Here is a 23248-nt window from a genome sequence, read left to right as displayed (position 1 = left end):
GTCTGGAAATTGTTCTAAGGGCACACAGGAAATAGAAAGACATTGATTCAAAAAAAATCGAAATCTCCCTAAGAATGAGTATGGTATTTGAGCAATGACCCACACTTATCTGCTGTGGTATTTACACACACACACACACACACACAATACTATACTACTATATTTTATGTATATATTTGCCCCCAGGTTCCTGGCACAGAGCTCTTGAAAAATTTCCCGAGTGTCTTTTGTTATTTATAACAAGCCCCTTTTGGACCATACTTGAATTTATGCTAATGAGGTATTTCCCAAGTTGGGCACAGCCTCAGGATGGGGGCTGCTCCCCAGAAAGACCAAGTACGTCACTAGAGGGTTAGAACCTTCAGTAGACTCCAGCCCCACCCCAGCCCCACCCTGGAGCTCTGGGAAGAGAACAGGTGGAGGTCGATTTCAATGATCAGCGGCCAGTGATTTAATCAACCATCCCACCTGGTGAAACCTCTGTAACAAGTCCTAAATATGGGGTTTGGGGAGCTTCCAGGTTGGTGAACACCAAGCACATCCAGAAAGCTCAATGAACTCCAAGTTGAATAAACTCAAGGAGATTCACACCTAGACAATTCATAGTCAAACTGTAGAAAGATAAAGACAGAATCTTGAAAGCAGCAATAGAGAAACTACTCATCACATACAATGGCTCCTCAATAAAATTAACAGCTGACCTCTCAGGAGAAACCATGGAGGCGAGGGGCAGCAGAACGAGAAAATGCTGAAAGAGAAACCATCAACCAAGTATTTTACATCCAGCAAAACTATCCTTCAGCTCAGCACCACCCCTCCACAGGCACCTCTCACGGGAGGGGACAAAGTTCCTCCGCGAGGTCCTGTGCGTTTGAGCCAGGCCTGCCTGATGCCAAGCTTTGTGCTCCTAGTCACGCTGCCATTCTGCCTCCCAGGAGTGAATGTCTGCTGTCACACCAAGGTGGGTGTACAGGCCCCTCAGCAGGGTGTGGCTGAGATGCCCAGCCTGGACCTGAGCTCCCAGAAAGGCCAAGTGACAGGCTGCAGCTCGCTGACCTGTCCAAGGTTAGTACTGCTCCTTACGGATTCAGCGCTATCTGCTTTGGTTTGTTTTGGAACCCTCTCCCCTTCAAAGAGTGTTGAACACCACTAGGGGCTTTTTGGAGGAATGACTTGCAGGCTCCTCCTGAGCTGTGTAACTGGGAAACCAGGACTTTCGGCAGGAGCGTAACAAGGACCAGCCTTGTTTGCCATTGGGTGGAGGAGAGGGGGACTGTAATGGAGAGAGCGCCAGGTCCCCTGCATCAAAGGGTGTCAGAACAGTCAAGGGCAGCAAGCCACTGCTCTGGGTCTGGAGGGTACAGACGGCCCTGGGATGAGGGAACAATAGTGTTCACTTTGCTTTATCGTGAGCTAAAAGTAGGACAATTTAGAATTTAAAAATTCTGAGCTTGGATCTCATTCCAAGGCATTTTGGTTACCAGTGAAGCAACTGGGGATACAAGACGACGAGTGTCTGACGCTCCGCAGTGGGAGTGAGCTTCGTGAGTTACTGCACCTCTCTGAGCCCCAGCTTCCTCATCTGCAACACGGGAGGGGGCCCACCCAACAGACAAGGTGCCTGAGGGGCCTGGCACGGAGCAGCAGCTGAACAGATGGTCACTGTCACCACTACCTTCCTAAGGCAGGTCCTACTAGACAACAGTTGAGCTGCGGACATACAGCTTCCACTGACCAGCCCTGACCTGTTAGATCTTGTATTGCAGTGAAGGAGGCGGGGTTTGGATGAGCGAGTGACTGCAGACAAAGGCGGAGTCCCTGCAAAGCACCCGCTGCCCTGTGCCCGGTATTCTAGCAGGTTCCCAGTGTGACCTGGCCCTACCTTGGTGGTCTGCTGCCCAGGCCGGACCCAACCCATCAGTCGCTCTGTGTCACAAACGGCCTTCAAGACCAGCAGGACAGGCACCAGCTTTGGATCTAGAAGGAAGTTGGTTAGAAGGCTAGTTGGCATGGCCTTGGGAGTGGAAGGGAGCCGTGACACCGATGAAGTGACGCCCTAAATAGACTGTCCCCGCATGCTCGAGTAGGGAGCTTCTGCAAAGGCAGAGCCCTGTGGGCTCTAAGAAAGAGATGTTCTCAACAGGGAGAACAGGGCGAGGGAAGAGCCACCTCATCCACAGGCCGTGTCTTGCTGTTGCCAGGGCCAAGACAAGCTTCACGGACTGCCCCCAGGCGTGAGATGGCTGTAGATCTTAATGTGAGTAACGGTTACCCGATCCAAAAGAGCCCCAGCCAGGGCCGGGCGGCTGGGCCCCGCTGCCGCGGACCATTGCGAAGGCCTCTCTCCTTCCGCTTCCCACGATAACACCAGTCAAGAGTCGCCACAGACACCGAATGGGCGCTGATGTATTTATTTATTAGACTGAGTGCTTTTGTACGGAACAGTACAGAGATGATACATGTTTGTGCTTCAATACTTTCAAACACTGAGATTCGGGTAAGTTCAAGGTAAACAAGTTTCAAGACAGACTAGCTTTTTTAAAATATCCTTTTGATAAATTATTTTTATATAAATAACAAGGAAAGGAAAACCAACATGTCTGACAAACAAGGTCCTGAAGCGTGAGCACTGCTGGTTGGGGGAGGGGACAGACAAGCCGTCACGGTGAGGAAACGACCAACGCAAGTACCTAGCGGCTCTGCCCTAAGGAAGGGGGCTGTCTGAGGCGGGGGCAGACCTGGACACTGGTCCGGGTGCCGAGGGCGGAGAGACTCCGGAGCCTCCAGGGGAGAACTCCACAGTGCACCTACTGGGTGGGCGGGGGCGTGTTCGGGCGGGGAGCGGGGGCCGCGTTGAACTAGCACACATCACGTTTGCAACGACATCACGAGACAGTAATATACACACGGTCTGCAGGAGTTAAAGGGTGGCAGGGGGCTGGACAGGGGACATTTTTGTGACTTCCACTGTCATTGTATTTCATGACCGCAGCAGCAGAACGAATGCGCGCTCGCTCTCGGAGAACGAGAGCTGCTGAGTCTTGAGGATGACCCGACATCCTGCCGGCATTTGCTTCTTTAATTTTTGCATTAGAGCTAAATTTTATACAGCTAAGTTTTTATACAGAGAATAAAATGATCATTTTCTCCACAAGCACAATGGCACATGACCCCGCATTACAAAAAATAAAATATTAGGAAGTATCTTAAACTGAGGATAATCTGGGTGGGAAGAAGTCGGTCTAAATCCAGTGGGCTGACCGTCTGACTGTCTGGCGTCTTCAGGGACAGGCCATCTCTATGGGAAAGGGCCCTCTAACCGGCCGCCTGCATTCAACAGAACGCAGAATCCATTCTGTTCCAGTTCCTTCCTGACCCTTGAGCTCCACCCAGGCTGACCCCGCTCTGGTCAAACGGATCAGGCCTAACCACTTCTTCAAGAGACGAAGGTCCCCAGCGGGAGCCTGCGCCTCCCTCGTCTGGGCACGGTGCCTTAGACCGCAGAAGGTCTCCCGCAGGACCCAGTGCTGCGGACACGGACCAGGGAAGGTGGCGTGACAGGCACAACGCCAGTGGCACGCAGCCTGACTTCAGGTGGACATCTGGTCCCCGCCCACAGCCACAGCACCAGGGTACGAGCCCCCAGGGAAAGCAAAGAGGTCAGTTCCAGCTCCAGCGCCCCGGCCCCCCCCCCCCGAGATTTAGCTTTACTACCCAGCTCATGTGGATGAGAGTGGGCACCGAGGGGCAGGAGCTGGAGCGAGAGGACAGATCTATCCTCAGTTTGCGATACTCCTGGCATCTGAGTCCCAGAAAGAACAGAAACAACCCAAGACAGGCCCTTAAAAACACCCAAGCAGCTGCCATCCCACACTCAAGCAATCTGCACAAGTCGCACGGGGTTATGTACAAGGTCCCAGAATCCTAACTAGAGGAGAAGGCGTCCATTCATTCTGAACAGTTCCGAAACTGCTCGCCCTTGCAGCGCGCCCCTCACACACGGGCTTCTCCTCTCAGGGTGCGTGTAGAAGAGAGTCTTTTAAAAAAAAACACAATGCATCATTTTCTTTTGTTTCAAATGAGAAGAGGGCATCATTAGACACGAGAACTCAGCGGCAACGGCGCTGGCGAGGGCGTGCAGAGGAAGGGAAGGAGGGAGGGTCAGCAAAGTAATGGAGGCGGAGAGCAGCAGGGGCTGCGGAGCGCTGGGGGAGAAGGGGGGGCTGCTTTGGGGAGGGGTGGCTTATTTTTTTAACTGCTTATTTCTTCATCCGTTTTATTCAGTTTCTTCAGCGTGTCCAGCAGTTTCTGTGGGGTGAGAATGTGCGTGGATCCTGGGGGAGGCAGAAAAGACAGTGAGCTCACCGGCTCTGGTTTGGCACATTTTCTCCTTCCCTGCTCCTCTGGATTCCCAGATGTGTACCCATTCCCCACCCCCACCCTGGTCTGGGTCAGTGGAAGCAAGGGGGCGCTGGGAGTTGGGTCTTGGGGCCAAGCCACCACGGGCCTGGGAGACACTGGGGGCTGCGGATGAACAGAACACATCCTCCGGCTCAGGCAGGGCCCCAGGCTGCACCAGGGAAGGAGCGTGCCCCTTGCGCAGGGCTCAGCGCCATCTGGCAGGGGACGGGAACGGGACAGGGCAGCTGCACTGTGAACTCCGAGGTGAAGCGGGGGCGGGGGGGGGGGGGGGGCGGGGCAGGGGGAGGAATTCCATACCACAGGGCAGGGGACAAGGTTGGGGGCGGGCAGGGTTATGAGGGGCCTGTGTGTGGAAAGAGTGGTGCATGGCAGGAAGTCCATGGGCAGAACACCCTGGGGGAAGTCACTGACCTCTGGAGCCAGTTGGCTGGCACTGCCGTGGTGGGTGGGACCTCAGGTGTGAAAGGGAGGGGCCGGGGTACCTGAGGCCTTACCTTGCAGACACCGTGCATTGTAAGAGATTAGAAATGCTTGCAAAAAATTTAGGCTAATGGAATTAGATAAACTTCTACTGCAAAAATAAGAAATAAAAGTAAATGAAGTCCTTTTTCGTAAGGAGAGATCTAGTAAGTACGGTAAAAAAAGATGCATGGATCGTGTGGGTTGGACATGGACTCGCTCAAACAGAACAGAAGCGACTCGTGTGTATGTACGCGTGAGGCCCGCGCACATGCAGCGGCGGGCTCCAAAGAAAGAGGTCCCGGTGGCAGAGAACTGAACAAAAGAAATCCGTACTTGAAAATGTGCCTCCCTGGGGATGCGGGCAGGGACTGGCCTTTCTGGGAGGAGGGGCACAGAGACCTCGGGATGCCAGATTTCCACCCGAGGGTGGGCAGAGAGGGCCGGGCTTTGGCTGGCTTGCGGGCGTGACTCCACATACTGGGGGGCCCCATGCCTTCGACCACTACGTGCTCAGCTGGCCCGTGACCGCTGGTCAGTCCAAGCCAGCAGAAAGCCTGCAAAGCCTCCCCTGGAGTGAGAGGTTTCTGCCAACATTCCGTCCTCTGTAGTTCGACCCCCAGCCACCTGTCACCGCCACTTCCCATCTGCTGATCGTGACACCCCCGAGCTCTACAACTGACTCGTTATTCTGTGCACCTGTGGCTCCGTCCGCAAACGCGACAGGGAGTCAGTGGTACGTCCTTGGGTGTTACTGTGATGCTCCTTTCCTCCGATGCAGACCCACTGCTGTGACCTTACCCGTCTGCCCACTATTCCTGAAGAGGCTCACAGGCTGTCTTACAGATGGGCGGTGGGTAGGCTCTGAATTCAGATTACAATCTCAGCCCCACTGAAAAACGAAACTTGTCTGACCCCAATCCAGAATAAGGCAAAACATTTGATGCAGAAAACCAAAACCTTCCTCCCCAGTGCAAGTGCTGATGCGCACCAGTGCCTTCAGCCGGCCCCTTTCACGACCCCTGGCAGCCTCTGCAAGTCCCTGACGACCGGCACTTTCAAAACATGCCCCAGAGCGCAGAGGTGAACGCCTAACGAGCAGATTCCGTGTTGAGACGATGCGAAGAGAGGAGTGATTAGCTGAGGTTCTAGTGAGGCTGTGGTACCTGCCTTCCACCCTAGACCTGGGGTGCCCGGCTCAGCTCCGGGAGAAACAAAGCCACACACCAGTGCCTGTGCATGGGGCCGTGGGGCACGCTTGTTCACTGCTGAGCAAGAAAACGCATCTTGCCTTGAAAGCTACATTACTGCAAACACCAGTGCGTGGGAGGAGACAACCCCCGCTCGCCAACGCTCTGATCCGCACAGTCCTAGCCTGTGGTCACCTGGACAATCCCAGTGGAAGGGCAGGAGTCGGATTTTAATCCACTTTCTGACCCGCCTGCTATCAGGGCCCTGGGCCTCGCTTTTTCACCTGAACTCTCTAAAATCCAACAGAGCTTTTCAGAAGCCACAGATGTATGACCAGAGTCTCTTTGTGCTCCCCTTGCTCTGATGGCAGCTAAGACCCTCTCTGCTGATTGAGCCTAAAACAAGGGAACCAGGCTGCAAAGGAGAGGCCTCTTCTGAGGCGGGAGCCTAGACCGGGGCCTCGCAGGAGCCCGTGGGGTCTGGGTTTGTGATTCCCTCAGACCTGCCAGTGGCCTGCCACTGTGGCTGCCTCGACTCAGTATCTGTCCTGCTGATCCTTCAAGGACATCTCGGGGTAAGTGCCACCCACGCGCCTGCAACCTGCACAGAGAACCAGACGGCTCTGGTTACCAGCCCACCAAGGGGCTCCCAAACAAGGAGGTAAACGGTCCGACCTTGAGAGCGAGTCCTCTACAGATGGGCACACCCCCTTCCCATACACAAGCCCCTCTGTGCCTCCCAGGCAAGGTTCCGATGGACCCTTCCTTGGATGTCCCCAGGGAGTATGTGCGAGGGGGAGCACTGCACAGTTTGGGTCACCAACCTGAATCACCGCACTGCAGATGGTCAGAGCCTGGGGAAGCCTTGGGACCCTCTGACCCAGCCTCCCTGTGCTCCACACTCTGCGGTCCCCATTCTTCCCAGGTGACTCACGTTCTGAGACCCACCAGGCCACATCTCAGCCCAAGAGGAGGGGGCATTTTCAGGGTCCATTGTCAATGGAGTGTGTGAGGTCGGGCCCACGAGATGTGGCCTCCTCACAGAGTGGGCAACGAGGCCAAGGCCCGGCTGACGTCCCAGTGGAGTTCCGTTTTGATCTGCCACTGGGGTTCATCATGGGGGGTCCCCAGCCCGCGTGCAGGAGGGAAGAAGAGAGGCGAGAGTGGGGTGGGGGGGCAGGAATGAAATCGGGGTAACTGAGATGAGGGGCGGTGTGGCGGGAGAGAGCAGCCGCCCCTTAAAGAGCAGAGGAGGCCTCAGAGGGAGCGAGGGTGTGATTACTCTCAAAAGGATCACAGGGGAATGAAAATAAAAGCAATTACTGAAAAAGCAAATGACTAGCAAGTGCTGTTTGCCCCAGAGGAACATGAGACACGGGCTCCTCCCATGGATGGCTGAAGTTCATCAAGGACATGGTGGCTTGTGACCCCACGACCCTAGAAACTGTTCCTCGGGATGAGCGCCTGTCCCCGGAAGGAGGCAGCTGCATGTCTAACTACCACTGCCTATTCTCACGCTGCCCTTCAGCCTTCCCTGTGATCAGAGCCCACGGGTGTCTCCACAGGGGTTCTGCCTTCTTGGACGAGGCCGCCCCTCAGATGCCTGCTGGCCTTCTCGAAGTGCCCACCCCACGTCCCGACCAGGACGCGGTGCACTCTCTTTGGGGTGCCCACACACTCGCCCCCGAGCCTGCAGGCTCGGGTGCCGGACCTCTGGCATCCCTCAACTCCCAGCCCCTCTGCGGTTGTTCTTGTGTTCGGGGCGAGCCCCAGTGGCTGTGCTGCCGGACTGAGTAGCGGGCAGCTCAGGCATGAGGGGGCCGGCGAGCCGGGGCCCAGGGGCCCCCGCGGCAGGGTGTGAGAAGGCAGCATCGGACACATTTTCAATCGGTGTTAAGAACTGCAAGCATTTTCTTGTTAAAGAAAAGTCAAATAAATAATAAACTAAAAAGGAAAAAATAAAAAAGAGTGACGGAATAATCAAAGAAAACCCTTCCGAGGGGAAGAGTTTCTTTTCTGTAATAAGCTGCTTTTACTTTGTCTCTTTGGCTCTCACTCCATCGTGGGAGCCTGATCCTCAAAAGATACCCTAGCGGACTCCCTGAAGTCGGGGTGTCTCAGGTCCGAGAGAAATTTGGTGGGAGTGAGAATGTGAGTAGAACCTGTGGGAGAACAGAGGCCAGCTGACTGCTTGAACAAAGGTACGTCACAGGAGCATGCCACGTTAGGCCTACGTTTTATGCAGCCAGCAAGGTGTGAGAAAGCAAGGTGCTTGCACACGCCCATGCACACGTACACATGCACACGCACGGCAAGGACAGCTGGCATGCACAAAGCGGGCGAGGCAACCCAGTGGACGTTGGCTATCAGAGCCAGGCCCTCTGTGAATCTGTGGGCCCCCTCCTCCCTCAGAGCTCCCACCCCCGCAGCGGGGAACCTCGGGTCAGCCGCAAGCCTGACTCTGACGGCTTCTGCCCAGCTGCGTCTGAGCTGAGGGTTATGCAACACACACATGCAACACATATGCCAGCAGGGAACGCAGGGAGCTTCATCCCGGCGCCTACATGACAAAGAGGGATAAACAGTACAGGGGGAAATGGCAGCCAGACGGGAAGCTTCAGGGAGTGGGGAAGGGAGGAAGGATGCCCATCCCCCCACTGAGCGGTGGCATCTAGGAGGCGGTGGACAGTGCCAGGTCCATCTTGGAGACACCCAGCCACGGCCACACGGACTGGCCTGTAGACCCTGCTCCCTCTGAGAGCCTCGGGGGCGCTGTGCTTGGTCACACCGAAGCAGAGGCACAAAACCGACACATCTTACCAAGATAAGGGGACAGCGCAGGACCCGCTGGGCAGTAGGTGTCGACAGCCTCTGGCCAGTTACAGTCAAGAGGCGCCCAGGCGCGTGCTGCTCCATCTCGTTAGGGGCAGATGGGACAAGGAGGAAAACATCTGGGGAGGGCAATGCTTTCCCCAGCTTACTCTTTCCCTTCCAGCCCTAGAAACTGTGGAAGCGCCTACGGGCAGGGAAAAGGGAGGAGAATTGCCCGCTGCTGTAAGTCAGCTCTTGCAGTTGTTTGGTGTCCTCTGGAGACCACCCAGAAACACCAGAAAGGGCGTGACCGACCCAGAGAATAGAAGGACCGGGCAGGGAGGACCCTCAGCAGAGCCCAGCCATCAGGCTGACATGGTGGGCAGTGTCTGCCCACCTCTGACCAAGAGGTAACGGTCGGGGTCAGAGTTCCCCTTCTCTTCACTGATGCCAGGACACTGACAAGTCCCGCCTCAGGCCTAGATGGAGGCTGGAGGCGGGTGTTCTCAGCCCCATTTGGTTGGACAAGGAGGTGGTAGACTGTAGAGGTGGGGCACATGCCCCAGGGGACCCGCAGGGCGGTAGCAGGTGGAAAGTGAGCCTGGGGCCGGCGGGGTCTGAGTTCAGGCACTGCCCACCACACGCAGCTGCCCCTTGTCCATCCGGAGGCAGTGCAGACGGGAGGGAGGAACCCTTCGCCCTTCTAGCTTTTGCCACAGGCTAAGTCTGGCGGCGGCAAGAGACAGTGAAGGACAGAACGAAACACCGAAGCATGGAATGGAGCCACAGTGCAGTGAAGCGGCCCCTCCCCTCTGGAAAGTGCGCCCACTCACCTATCAGCACCTCCCACTTGCCGTTGGCCTGGGTCACCTCGTAGGCGCAGCGCATCTCGCTCAGACTCACGCCTCCCAGGATGAAGATGATGAGGCGGGGGCCGCTGCGGTACTCCCCCGGGGCCTTGTTCTTGTGCCAGTGCCCGTAGCGGGCGCTGGGAGGGGAGGGGATAGAGAGGTTAATGACGTTCATCTGCACTTTTCACACTCACCGCCTCAAACCTCCCAGACTCATTAACAAACACACTGCTCTGCACCCACTGACCACAGAGTAGACGGGTAGTGAGTGCTGTGAATTGAACTGCAGTGCAAAATACCAGGCGCCCTGGCTGCCTGGAGAACCACTCTGCGTGCCGGGGCCGTGACCGTGACTGAGTTCCTCTCTTAGGAGCACGGGGGCAGCAGACCAGTTCAGGTCAGCTTCACGGTTGGACACGTTGTTAAGTTCAACAGCTCCCCCAGCACAGTGCTCGTCTGGGAGTCTACCCCGGGTGTGTGCGTTTCTCGGCCCGTCCGGCGGGGAGACTGCTGGTGCTGAGCAGCAGCACAGTCCAAGGCCCGGCTGCAGCGCACAGACGTGCACCGAGAGCCCCGCTGGGCCAGGGCCTCCCCAGGCACAGCCCCTGCGCACCAAGGCTCAGGGCTTAACCAGGGTGAGCGGGCAGAGAGTGGCAGAAGGAAGCAGGCCCTGACTGCGCTCAGTGACAAATGCAGTGCAGGGCCATTGAGCGCTGTCCAGGTGCCACTGGGGAAGGCTTCCCGGAAGAGATGACCCCCTTCTGTTGCTGGGTTTCCTCAACAGATGTTCACCTTTTCCAGGTTAAGAAAATGGAGAGCACAGAATGAAATGAGGAGAGCCAGTCTCCTCTGGACAGCGACCTCTTTGCCCTTCATCCTGACTTACAACAGCAGCAGAGCCCCGTTCCGCTTCTTGGAGGCCCTGGGGCCCGAGGGGGCCAACACAGGGGGCTGACACAGGGAACATCACAGTCACCCTCTGTGCCTGAGTGATTATCCGACCTCCTGCCCTCGCCTGCCAGCCTGCCAGGGGCGCTGCTTGGGATTTTGTATTTCACTCTGACTCTGCAGCAAACACTGGGCCTGCACTGCCTGCTGGGGGTGGGGATGGGGGCGGAGCCAATGTTACACGGCCTCGAAGGCCTCCGCCCCCAGGAGAAGGCCTGAGAGTGAAGACAGGAGGAGGGGGGCAGGAGAGGAGGTGGCGGGCCCAGAGGCAAGGGCAAGTGTCCTAAAGTGAATCCTGGGAACTGCACGTCACAGAGCACCAGCAGACACCCTCCTGGAGCTGGTGACACCTGCTCCACGCTCACATGCTCACCCTGACTGCCCTCAGGAGCCAAGTGAAGCCCTCACATCGGAAACACAGAGCAGCACTCCGGCTGAGTGCCCTGCCATCTCAGGGAAGGGACCAGACTGCCCATGGGTCAGGGAGGACCCTGGACCACACGGACAAGGAGGCAAGAAGAGAGTTGGCAGGTGAACTGCGCCTGCAGGCGCTGCAGTCCCAGGGGCGGGCTGGGGCGATGGCACCCAAGGGCACAGTGGGGCAGGCTCCCAGTGGTCCCAGGAAGGAAGAGAAGGAGAGGGAGAGCTTTGAAAAACAGGCCTTGCAGGCACCCTGGGTGACCAAGAACACACGGAGTGAAGGGCCCGGGGAAAGACTACTGGCCACCCTATCCTGAAGCTGAGAGACGTCTGAGCCGCGCCAGCACATGGCAGAAGCCCGGTACACCCCGGGCTCCCAAACTGCCCTCAAGAAGGGGTCTGAGACATGTGGCTGTGTGTGGACAAGGCAGTCATCCCCTTCTTGGTTAATAACTAGGGCGAACCCATTAGTCAAAAGGGAAGACAATGCACCTGTTCTAGACACCGAGGATGAACACAAATCCCTGCCCTCCTGAGGCTGGCCTTCTAGTCGGGGCGGCTGGCAGCACGCAGGGCTGGTACAAGAGCGCACTAGTGGTGGTGGCGTCCGTGGAGAAAGATAAAGCGGGGGGACGGGGAAGCGTTGTGGGGAGGTTGTGATTTTTTCTTTATTTTCTGTGACACCCTTATTGAGTGATAGTTCCCGTATCGTACAATTCACTCACCAAAGTGTGCAACACGATAGTTTTTGGTACAGTCACAGAACTGTGAGTGATCCCCATAGTCCGTGTTAGACCATTTTCTTTTATTTTTATATATCTATATGTACACACACACACACACACACACAGATTTTGTTGTTCCACCCATTCATGCATTCACTCGTTGGTTCTTGTATGTGTCCTGACTGGGGATTAAACCCGCAACTTCGGTGTATCAGGACAGTGCTCTAACCAACTGAGCTACACAGCCAGGGCTTGGACCCCTTTAATCACTCCCAGAAGAACCCCATACCCATCAGCCGTCACTCCCCATTCCCCCACTCCCATCCCCAGTCCCTGGCAACCACTAACCTACTTTATCTTTATGGCTTTGCCCATTCTGGACATTTCACATAAATGGAACCATACAATAAGTGGTCTTTTGTGATCTCTTCTTTCTCTTAGCAAAATGTTTCAAGGTTCATCCACGTTGTAGCATGGATCAGTAGCACTTCATTCCTTTTCTGGGTAAACACTATTCCACTGTACGAATCTACCACATACTGATTACTGTCCATCAGCTGATGGACGTCTGGGTCGTTTCTACTCCTGAGCTACACATGGGTGGTGCTACTGGGCACACTGATGCACCGTAACTTTGAACAGGGTGGTTAGGGAGGGCCATAAAGGGTAATGCTTGATTAAAGACCTAAAGGAGATAGGAGGCAAGCCACACAGATGTATCGGGGACAGGTCATTTCAGGCAGAGGGGAAAGCACGTGAGAAGGTCCTGAGGCAGAAGCAAGCCTGGCATGTTCACGGAAGAGTGAGGAGGCTGCCGTGGCTCCGGCGGAGCAACAGAAGGGAGGAGCGAGGAACAGGCCTCAGCGGAAGAGGGGCCAGAGCGAAAGGGCCTCGTGGGTGGGCACGGTGAGGGCTTGGCCTGCGCCCACAGTGGGCCTGCTCAGTAGCCACCGTCCAGCCTGAGCCGGCCCTACCCCTGCCCCTTGCTCGCTCAGGGGCTCTCACCCACCTGACAGCAGTGGAGCTGAAGGAGGCAGAGGAGCGGGTGGAGATGTACGGGTAGTGCTTGGTNGGAGGAGCGAGGAACAGGCCTCAGCGGAAGAGGGGCCAGAGCGAAAGGGCCTCGTGGGTGGGCACGGTGAGGGCTTGGCCTGCGCCCACAGTGGGCCTGCTCAGTAGCCACCGTTCAGCCTGAGCCGGCCCCACCCCTGCCCCTTGCTCGCTCAGGGGCTCTCACCCACCTGACAGCAGTGGAGCTGAAGGAGGCAGAGGAGCGGGTGGAGATGTACGGGTAGTGCTTGGTGTCCAGTTTGTCCTCAATAGTGTCCTGACAAGGAAAGAGACCAACGTTAGCTTTGCCGCCTGTTGGAAAAGGGATGGTGGGGACCCGGGTAAGACAACTGGAAGAACAACTCACGCAGCAAGAACCACGGCCAGGTTTGTCATAGCTAGAGCCCCGCCCTGTGGCCGGAGCCGGGGCAGGGGCAGTGCTTGGTGAGGGGAGGGTGCACTGTACGTCTGTAGGTTTGCTCTCTAAGGGAAGTTAAAAAAAAACTGCACTGGTTTTTCTTGCTTCCCTTCCAATTCTTTTTTTCTTCCTCTTTATATTCTATGTGAGATTATGCTATATTCTGTCCCACAGATTCCTGACACTGAGCATCCGTCTTGTAGAAACTAGGCACCGGCAGTTTCTCATGCAAGAGAACGCTTTCCACCCTCAGCTTTCCCAGGGGCTAATTACCCGGTGGGTGGACGCCAGCTGTCCACCTCCTGCTGCCTAGAAACTGACGCCCTCCTAGTGACTACCACGTGAAGCCTACGCCTGCCTTTCTGGGGGACTGGGAAGGAGGGGACAGGAAAGGGGGCAGAGAACAAATAAGCGAATGAGACAGGCTGGCCTCATCTGCTGCACCATGCAAAGCACTTGGTTCCTCGACGTCTCATGTTCACTCATCCCTTCGGTTGGTGAGTTTTAAAAGCAGGAAGCTGACTCACTACATATACTTACAATATATTTATTCGCACACTCAACTCAGTATGAACACCTGGTCTGCTATGAATTAACAAAGTGACCCTGGGCAAGTCCCTTCACCCTCGGGACCCTGTCCTGTCTACCCATGGAGTGTAGCGTTGGACAGGTTTCTCCAGCCCGCCCCAAAGTTCTAGGAGGGGGACTCTACGCAGCGTCTCCTTGATCTGCGGGGGAGGGGGGAGGGCCAGGCTACTGCACAGACACAAAACAACTACTGCGCACACAGCATGGGGCCGGACGACACGTCAGTTGAGGGCACAGGACCAAGGTACAAAAATGTGACCCAAAACATCGAGCGGCAAACAAACACATAAAGAGACCCCCAGCACACACTACAGGAGTCCTGGGGGCCTCTGCAGGGCCAGGAGTCAGACAGGTCAGGCGGCGTGTGGAATGGTGAGGCCCGAGGGGACACCAAAGGGAGGCAGGGCTCAGAAAGTGGGGAGGCGGCCCTGGCTGGTGTAGCTCAGTGGATTAAGCACGGGCCTGCGACCACACGATCGCAGTTCGATTCCCAGTCAGGGCACATGCCTGGGTTGCAGGCCAGTTCCCAGCAGGGGACTCACGAGAGGCAACCATACATTGATATTTCTCTCCTTCCCTTCCCCTCTAAAGAAAAATAAATAAAATATTAAAAAAAAAGAAAGTGGGGAGGCGGAGGGACATTCCAGACCACGAAAGGGTCTGACCGGAAGGACAGAGGCCGTGCTAAGCTTGCAGGGTCTCTGGCTGGGGTCGCATCCCAGAGGCCCTTCCGCAGGTGTCCCAGCGGCACAGCCGCGCCTCAGCATGAAGCTCGTTGCTCGTTGGGCCTGTGGATGCTGTGGCATGAGTGGCTGCTCTAGTGGTGGGACCATCGAGGGGTCTCAAATAGGGGCCAGACCGTATGGATCTCGGGGATTTGTGCCTGGGAGTCTCTTGGGACTGTTCTCCATAAGCTCTCAGGACGCGACATGCTGTGAGTCCCGAAAGAGCCCCGGAGCCCCGGACGCAAGTCCTTCGGGTGTTACTGCCACCTGACAGCAGGTGAAGCAGGAGGCGTCTGGGCCGCCCAGTGAGGGGCCCCGGGCCCGGCCGGCCCTCTCCACCCGCCATCGCTGACCTCCATGATGTCTTTGATGATCGGGGTCCATCGTGAGAGCTGGTAGGTCTGCTCGCTGATGCGCTCCTTCCGTTCGGGCTTGCTTCTGCGGCGCAGCGTGGACTGGAGGCAAACACGACCCCGAGGTTAGACTGGGTCAGGGGCCACGTGGGCCCCAGGCAGCCTCTGGAAACTCTCCCCCGAGACTCCCTCCAGAGAGGTGGCTCCCTCCAGAGAGGTGGCTCCCTCCAGGGGGATGGCCTCCCTGGAAAAGCCGAACTTACGCCTCTTTTAGGAACCCAGAGCAATGCTCTGTAAAGCCATGAAAAATGGCAAATGTGGGTTGAATATGACTGCCATTCAAAAAAATCCAGGTAATTAAAAAACATTTGCTGTCAATTAATTACAGGAAAAAATACTACTTTGGGTACAACCTAGTCTTTGATTTTGTTTCCACAGCACAGGATGCACAGAGGAAACCATCTCCCTTCTCGTTTCAGTCCCTCCTGTGAACATTGGCTGAAAAATGCCAGCTGTGGCTCCAGGACAAAGTCTTTGGCTCCAAGGTTCCCAAAGGAGGGTGTCTGCGACTCCAGCTTGACTAGCAAAGGCCCGAGCCGACTGCCTACAGGCAAAAGCGCCCCGGCGCCCTGCCCACGAGGCTCCCAGCCAAGTGCTCTGCCGGGTGCTTAGGCCTTTCCTCACCCTGGAGCCCCGTCTCTCCCAGAGCGCACTGTGCAGTCGGGCCTCCCACGAGACCTGCCCTGACTCGGTCGGAGTCACTGCCAGTTCGGAAGACTCAAAGTGGCAGGACCACTGGGCACCCGTGCTGCTTCTCACAGAGGAGGCTGCGACTAGTGTCCAAAGGCAGAGCCAGACTAACGGGTCCCAGGCGCAGCTCGGCTTTAGTGACTGTGGACTCCTGACATGCACGCCTGGGCTCCTGGCCGTAACCCCGATCTTACTGATGTCTCTCTATCTTTAGTCCTCTGATTTTCCCTGTCTTCTCTCTCTCAGCGATGACTGTGTGTACCCTACACTGCCCACCAGCTTCCCTTCTGCCCCATCCCCACCCCACCGTGAGGCTGGCCCCTTACATCTGTGACGATGGGCACGCCCAGGTGCGCCATGTTGGTGATGATCTCACTGTCCTCCGGGGGTATCTGCGCGTGCTGGATCAGCTTGTTCAGGTTTTCCTCGGTGATGCCTGAGCGAGCAAACCCAGTCACCACACCCACCACTGCGCCAGGCACACACTCAGAGGCAGAGCCAATAGTGGGGTTGGGTGGGGAAAGCCCCCCTGCTCCCCTCAGGGTAAATGGAAGTGAATCTGTTCACTGCACCCACGTGACCGTCAGCTGAGGTCAAGATCAAGGCTCCCGGTCCACTCCATCCCAGGCTGTGACCACCTGCGCTGCCCCTCACGGTCTCTGTTTCCCTCTCCTCTCCTGTTTACCAGCCACCCCTGCCACCCCGGGCCCACGCCCACGCCAACAGAGATGAGAGAGTCTCTGCGCCCATCTTTTTGCAGAGGACACTGACCGGCAACCACGATGGGGGTAAAACCGTTACTTAAAGGCACAGATTACAAGTGGGGTGCGAGTTAAAAGTATCAGGCAGACGTGCTCTAACAAAGGGGCCAAGAAGCTGCCTGCCCGTCCTCGGCTACACGTCCACATCACTGTGGACCCTGGAATTACGGGGGATGCAGCCTCCAGTGGGCACGGATTTGCCTACACTACAGTTCAGATACCCTTTTCATGTCTTTCCCACTACACGTCGTCTGGTTTTGTCTCTCCCAGCTGCCCCTCTCCTGCACCCGCCCTTCCTACCGTTCTTCAGAAAGATGTAGAGAAGGATGATGCGGATTTTGTCATAGGTGCTGACGTTGGCATCCAGCAGAATGGGGACGATGGCTCTCATGGGGTCCTTGATCTTCTCGCCTTCAGCATCTGTGCCCATGGCTAGGTCCTGCAGAAAGCACACTGCGTTGGCCGCGTTCCTGGTGACAGTCTAGACAGGCAGCAGCTACTAGAAAACCACTGGTTCGAGAACGCCTGGAACCCGCGGTGGGTCGGGGAGGCCTCAGCCGGGCAACCCCACGCTCCCAGTGCCGTGCTACAAGGCGGTGGGTGTTGGGGGGACGGACGACAGACGACCAGCACGGTCGTCTAGAGCATCGGCGAGAAAGAGGCTCCAGGTCCCCCTTCCCAAATGCAGAAACTGCAATAGCTGCCGGCGTGTTCAAAGGGAGGCGGTTCCCTCAGGGCACCGGTGCCTGCTCCCCAGGGAAGCTTCAATGCCAGCAGGTCCCCTAGGGGGGACCCAAAGCCTGCTGCGGGGCCGGGGCTTCGAGGGAAGCCCTTCCCCCACGAGGGCGGCTCTGGCCTCTGCCTGGCCCGACTCTTCGCTCGCTGCTTCCCCTCGCTCTGAGGGACATGCAGTTGGAGTTACAATGACTCAGGCTTTTAGGGGCTGTTTTTAATCTTCCGATCATTTCTAGGGTGAGGAGGAACAAAGAACAGGCTCCCAAACCTGCAAACCCAACCCAGGGAGATGGAGGAGGAGCGAGGGCTGACCAAACGATGGAGGACGAAGGAGAGCGAAGCAAAGCACGGTCTACCAACCCCACTTTATGGCTTTGGCGAGAGTCGGCCGGTTCTCAACAGGCAGAGAAAGTGGCACAGCAGCCTTGGCCATGGAGCACCATTTGGCCTGATTCTCAGAGACCAGCAGCTGCAACTTCCTCTGTGGCTCTTACGGAGGTTGCCTGGGGTTCCCTTCCCTTGAGATCCCTGGAGTTCGTGACAATTATGATCTCCGGTTCGTGGCCTCTTCGTGTAGCCTCTTCCCTACCCAGTTGGGAGGAGGAGACCCCTCCCCAGGCCCTTTCACCTCCTAGCCCACTGCCAGCCTCACTGATGTCTGCTCATCAGGACCTGACTCTAATACTCTCTAAAAGTCAAACTAAATGTATCGGGCTCAACGAACACTATCTAGCACTTCTGAAACCATTTAACTTCCAAGGATTAATCCCAACTGCATTTTTACTGATCTAGAGATGACCTCTCCCTGGATGGCGACCTTGCTTGGGAGAGGACACCGTGTGTCTTCCAAGACCCCCCGACACTGACGGGTGTTTGCAGGGCTGCTTCCGCTAGGAGAGCAGCAGAGAACTGAAGCAGGCCCCACAACCTAAGCTGAGCCTGTCGCACATCAAACCAGAAGATTTGAACCTTAGCTTCACACCGAGATCTTGGGCCGCTTTTTCATGTGAAAAGGGATCATTTAATGCCCTGACTCCCCTGAGCCGCTGGCCCCAGCTGAGTGATGTTATCACGCTCAGAGAACGCACGACTCCACACAACCGCCCTGAAGGTTGTGGCAGCCTTGCCGCTTCCCTTTGCAGGCGAGGGACACAAAGAGAGAAATGGGCACATCAGACAAATCCGAGACAGAGACAGAACTGGAATCCAAACTCCCAACTCGCAGTCCTAACTGTGACCAGTGAGTCTGTGGGCAGATTCCCGACCTGCTGCTGCACTGTCCTCTGTCAGCCCTGTGGTGTGGCCACAGCAGGAGGAAATACAGTCAGAACACAGGACTCAGCCAGCCCTGCCCATACAGAGCCCAGACCCGTGGAGCGCCAGGCACGCACGTCTGAGCGGCACAGCCGTCCAGGCCAGCCCAGTCCCTGCCATTAAGGGCGGCCTGGCTCCAGAGAGGTGAGACACGTGATCTAGTGGGCTTTCCCGTGTCTGTTTCCTATGACTCTGCAGGATGTTCGAGGTCAGAGGTTAAAATTCAGCTGGGCAAACGGCCATGGCAGGAAGAGAAGTGGCGGCCCTACCTGCTCCACTCGGCAGAGCTTATCCACGGTGCCCTGGTAATGCTTCATGCAGTCCTCGGCGAGGTGCAGGTGGGTGGAATACTAGGGAAGAGCAGAGTTTGCAATTAAGGAGCTACTCACGCATCCGTGCAACAGCTACCAAGCACCTGTGACGCGTATATATTGGGCTGGGCACCGGCGCCATGAAGGGGAGGAAGAGCGTGCTGGCCGGCCCACAACGTTACAAGGTAGGGGATCTGTGTGTCAGGAGAGAGGGGCGGACCAGTGCCAAAGAGGCCAGAGGAAGAAGGGACCCTTTGTGGGGCAGGGTGTGTGACAGCTTCACGGTGTGTCCACAAATTCTTTGATACCCTTCCCTCCAGGGGGAGGAGCTTAGTTCCTCTGTCCTTGAGTGTGAGCTGGATTTAGGGACTCGCTTCCAACAAACAGTGTGGAGGAAGTGACGTGTGACATCCAGATCAGGACATAAAGGGCACTGTGACTTCCTTCAATCTCTCTCTAACGGTCACTCAGACTGGGGAGCCAGCTGCCGTGTCATGGTAACACTCAAGCAGCCCTGTGGTAAGGTCCATGAGAAGGAGGACAGGAAGGATAAAGAGAAAAACAGAAAATAAGCTGTCTATCCCAGCCTCCATTTTTGCCAAATAAAAATTGAAACGGTCTGAAGCTCCGCAGATATCAGTGAATCAGTGCGTGCAGCGGGACTCTGAGACACCTTTTGGACGCTGTTTGCACACAGCTTCCAGTCGACCATTTTGGACCACCATACCTTGCTGAGCTCTTTCTGGTACTGGGGCATCTTCTTCAGCATCTGGGACAGGTCCCGCATGGTGGTCTGAAAGGGGAAGGCAAGCATATGAGCTCATGCCCACGCCCTGAGCTAAGAGGCTGTGCGAGCCTGGTGGGCGCAGGCCGGGCCAGCAGCCAGCCCGGGACCCCCAAGTGCACTACAGGACTCTCAGAATGAAGCTGTTAAACACCAGGTCACGTGTGTTTAGGCTGCTAGGTTGCTGGCTCAAAAAAAAAACTACTGACCCGCACACCATGACTGTCTCCCTGGTGGAGAACTGAACTCTGACGTCTGGCAATTACGTCTTACTTATTGGACTGGAAAGTTACTGAGAGCACAGCGCTTGCCAGGAAAGAACGGGCTTTTGCTGCTTCTCTGCGTCCTCAGCTCAAGTACTCTTGGCATCAAGTTCATGTTCATCCCAGCAGCAAGCCTGCAGCTGTGAGGACGGGTGGACAGTGGGGAGAAGTGAAAAACTGTCTGGAATCTGCATCCCGACAGGTGAAGGGGTCTGTTTTCTTTCTAACTGTGTGACCCACCAGACCAACCAAATGTTATTGAATGACTACTACAGGCCAGGCACTTTTAGGTGCTGGAGACAGAATGACTAGAAAATAAAGTTTCAAGAATTTCTGCCTTCGAGGAGCAGAGGAACGAAGGGATAAGAAGGAGGGAGGCAGACGTGAGACCAGACAGAGTCTCTGGAGCCTGACGATACAGATGCTGTGAGACATGTGGGCAGTGGGGCTTGCGTCCATTGGGAACAGGAAGCCGCTGAGTGGTTTTAAGCAAAGAAGTGACAAAATCAGGGCTGCGTCTTCCCTGCCTAAGATGAGTAAGCTGCCTCTGATAAACCGCCAGGATGAGAGGCCCAGGAAAGGTAGGTCATGAATTCTAATTCCTCCACAAGCTAAAAAAGGCTTTGCAGTTCCTCTGGCTGAAAATGAATCATGATCCAAAACAGCAACTATGAATCCTAAAAGTAACAAAAAGAAGCTCTCTATAAATATCAAAAGCCAGGCTCTGGATCTCAATCTTGAATGCAAGAATAAGACAAAATGCTCGCAGAGAAAGGAGGACTATGACCTCCCCAACTCCCTGGGGAGATGCCGAGGCGGTGTCCTCCCTGCTCCTAGAGAGAAGGCAGGGGTCAGCCTACAGGGCACTGCGGCGCTAGTGTGGTTTACCTTCTCTCCCGTATTCATCCTCTTGCTGGAAGAAAAGTCTTTCAGAGAACGGGTGACTTCCCTGGAAGACAGAAGGAGGCAGTTAAGTTCCAAAGCAACACTTAGCACCTCTGTGTGGATGCTACAGGGGTGACCCCAAGCCAGAGTCTTCTGTTAGGGAGACGTGGCGACTTCTCCTGCCAGCAAGGTATGCATTTAAAGTGATTTTCTAAGAGATTTTCTAAAGTGTTTTTCTAACTAATATTCTAAACCAGGGTTCTCCAGGGTGGGGTGTATGAGATGATTCAAGAAGAGAGAAGAAAACATTAGGACATCTACTTTATGTTTCTTTTACGTCATCCTTTTCAAATTTATGTTTTTGGATATGTTGCAAAATATACACATTAGTACAATAAAGTACATATTTACTGCATAGATAAATTTAAAAACTAGTGAGTCACGCTTTCCTAAAGCTGAGTGAGCCCAAAATTGTGGAGACCACTTCTAAACAACAGAGCTATCCAACACTGTTTTTTTCTCTCTTCCTTGTAAATGTCCCCAGTATATGCCAGCTCAATGTAGCAGAATGTGTCTTTTTGTAAAAACAGAATTGTTTAAGGGTCATATAACAATGTTTAGGTATTGGAAACATTTTGAAACACTTTCAAAGCAAAGCAGGTTGTGGGGATAGAGACCTCAGTTCTTGCTCAGGACTCAGTTATGCAAACGGAAGGGAAAGATCCCAGCGACTCCGTAAGAGAGAACTGCACGTGCCGTCTGCATCTTTCCATAGAACGAACTCGCTTTACATGTTTTATGTTCACTTTACATGTTTAGTGTTTATAGAGCATTTTGCTTAGAGAGCTACAAATGCTTTCCAAAAATCCCAAAGCCCCCCCCCCCACAGAATGGGTTTTCTAACTTCCTGAGGGTGGCGGACCCCCAGCTCAGAGATCGGAAGGGCCTTGTTGGCCCCGGTGAGCACGATGATGCCTTGCCAAGGCAGCGGTTCTGTGCACCGGTTCTGTGCAGCGAGGGGCTCGCTCCCCACCAGTGGCCCAGAGTATGCACACTGGAAACTGCATTTGGGGGACAATGGTCCCCTGAGGAGGGCGGAGGAAGGAGAGAGGCTCTTACTGGGACACTTCGGCGATGTGCTTGTGGCGCAGCGCTATCCAGAGGTCGTCGTCCTCGTCCAGGAGCACTTCCTTCACTCGTGCCTCCCCGATGCCGCTGGTCTCGTACCTACAGGGGCAACCCCACAGACTTCGCCCACGTCCCCTCTGGTTTACAGCGAACAAGGGCTCGCAGCCCTCGGCAGACAGGAGTCCACTGAATGCGTCCACAAGCCCCGCGCCGTCTGCCGTCTGCAGGGCAGGCAGTAAAGGCTGCCATTCCTTGGGGAAGGGGGCCCAAAACTCTACTTAAGGTCAACCGACCTGAAGTTCTGGGGTTTTTTTTAAAGATTTTATTTATTTATCTTTAGAGGGAAAGGGAAGGAGAGAAGGAAAGAAGGATCAATGTACGGTTGTCTCTCACGAGTCCCCTGCTAGGAACTGGCCTGCAACCCAGGCATGTGCCCTGACTGGGAATTGCGACCTGAAGTTCTGTTTTAGGTTCCTCCGGGTCAGCTGGTGCAAGCACCACTTGATTCAGAGTTACTTATAAGGGACAAAGATCATGTTTCGTCCCCCTCTCAGAAAGGACTGGGTGCCAGCCTCCAATGCATGGTGCCTAACAGCGTTTCAGCAGCTGCCTACGACAGGCCCTCAGCCTACGATGACCTGTGAAACCATGAACCTCTGCAGGAAGGCAAGAATGACAGATGCCAGAGGGAGAAGAGCAGAGACTGACATTTTTAGAACCTTCACTTTGAAGCCACTATCTTTGTGATCAACACTGTAAAATAAATCATATGAAAACAACACAGTCTGTTTCCATCCAAATAAAAAAATGTTCTTATAAACTGAGTTTCTAATGATTGCTACCAAGGAAAATGTTTATTTTTTTAAGATTTCATTTTACTTATTTTTATTTTATTTTTATCTATTTTTTAAAGACTATTTATTTATCTTTAGAGGGGAAGGGAAGGAGAAAGGGAGAGACTATCCATGTATGGCTGCTTCTCCTGTGTCCCCTGCTGGGAACTGGCCTGCAACCCAGGCATGTGCCCTGACTGGGAATCGAACTGTGATACTCTGGTTCGCAGGCCCGCACTCAATCCACTGAGCTATACCAGCCAGGGCTCATTTTATGTATTTTTAGAGAGAGCAGAAGCGGGGGAGAAGGGGAGAAACATCAGTGCATGGGTGCCTCTCAGGTGCCCTCTACTGGAGACCTGACCCGCAACCCAGGCATGTGTCCTTATTGGGAATTGAACTGGTGACCCTTTGGTTCGCAGGCCAGCACTCCATCCACTCGGCCCCAGCTGCCAGGGCAGGAAAGTGTTTATAATAAAGAAAACAGCTCCCCCACAAATACACTGGGGTGGGAGACTCCTGCT

The 23248-nt window shown here is 55.1% G+C and overlaps 1 protein-coding gene across 2 annotated transcripts in view; it reads right to left on the bottom strand.

Moving 5' to 3' along the window:
- Nucleotides 1-2395: 2395 nt before the first annotated feature.
- Nucleotides 2396-23248, bottom strand: part of STXBP1 (syntaxin binding protein 1) — a 62761-nt gene continuing 41908 nt past the window's right edge. The window contains exons 10-20 of one of the 2 annotated variants that reach the window (XM_037036698.1): nucleotides 21883-21990; nucleotides 20767-20827; nucleotides 19559-19624; nucleotides 18790-18870; nucleotides 16772-16910; nucleotides 16037-16146; nucleotides 14961-15062; nucleotides 13068-13153; nucleotides 9716-9870; nucleotides 8108-8233; nucleotides 4259-4334 (exon numbers count right to left, since the gene is read on the bottom strand). In XM_037036698.1, the coding sequence (XP_036892593.1) occupies nucleotides 8124-8233; nucleotides 9716-9870; nucleotides 13068-13153; nucleotides 14961-15062; nucleotides 16037-16146; nucleotides 16772-16910; nucleotides 18790-18870; nucleotides 19559-19624; nucleotides 20767-20827; nucleotides 21883-21990 (1018 nt within the window). In that variant the 3' untranslated portion in view covers nucleotides 4259-4334; nucleotides 8108-8123. Of the gene's footprint in view, nucleotides 4335-8107; nucleotides 8234-9715; nucleotides 9871-13067; nucleotides 13154-14960; nucleotides 15063-16036; nucleotides 16147-16771; nucleotides 16911-18789; nucleotides 18871-19558; nucleotides 19625-20766; nucleotides 20828-21882; nucleotides 21991-23248 lie in introns of both variants that reach the window. The other variant, XM_037036699.1, reaches the window with a different exon arrangement.

Source organism: Sturnira hondurensis, unplaced genomic scaffold (assembly GCF_014824575.4).
Source record: "Sturnira hondurensis isolate 20B ecotype Veracruz unplaced genomic scaffold, ASM1482457v3 Scaffold0022908, whole genome shotgun sequence".
In the NCBI taxonomy this organism is placed as follows: domain Eukaryota; kingdom Metazoa; phylum Chordata; class Mammalia; order Chiroptera; family Phyllostomidae; genus Sturnira; species Sturnira hondurensis.
The sequence above is the reverse complement of the archived record's forward strand: the minus strand, read 5'-3'. Positions and strand labels throughout refer to the sequence as shown.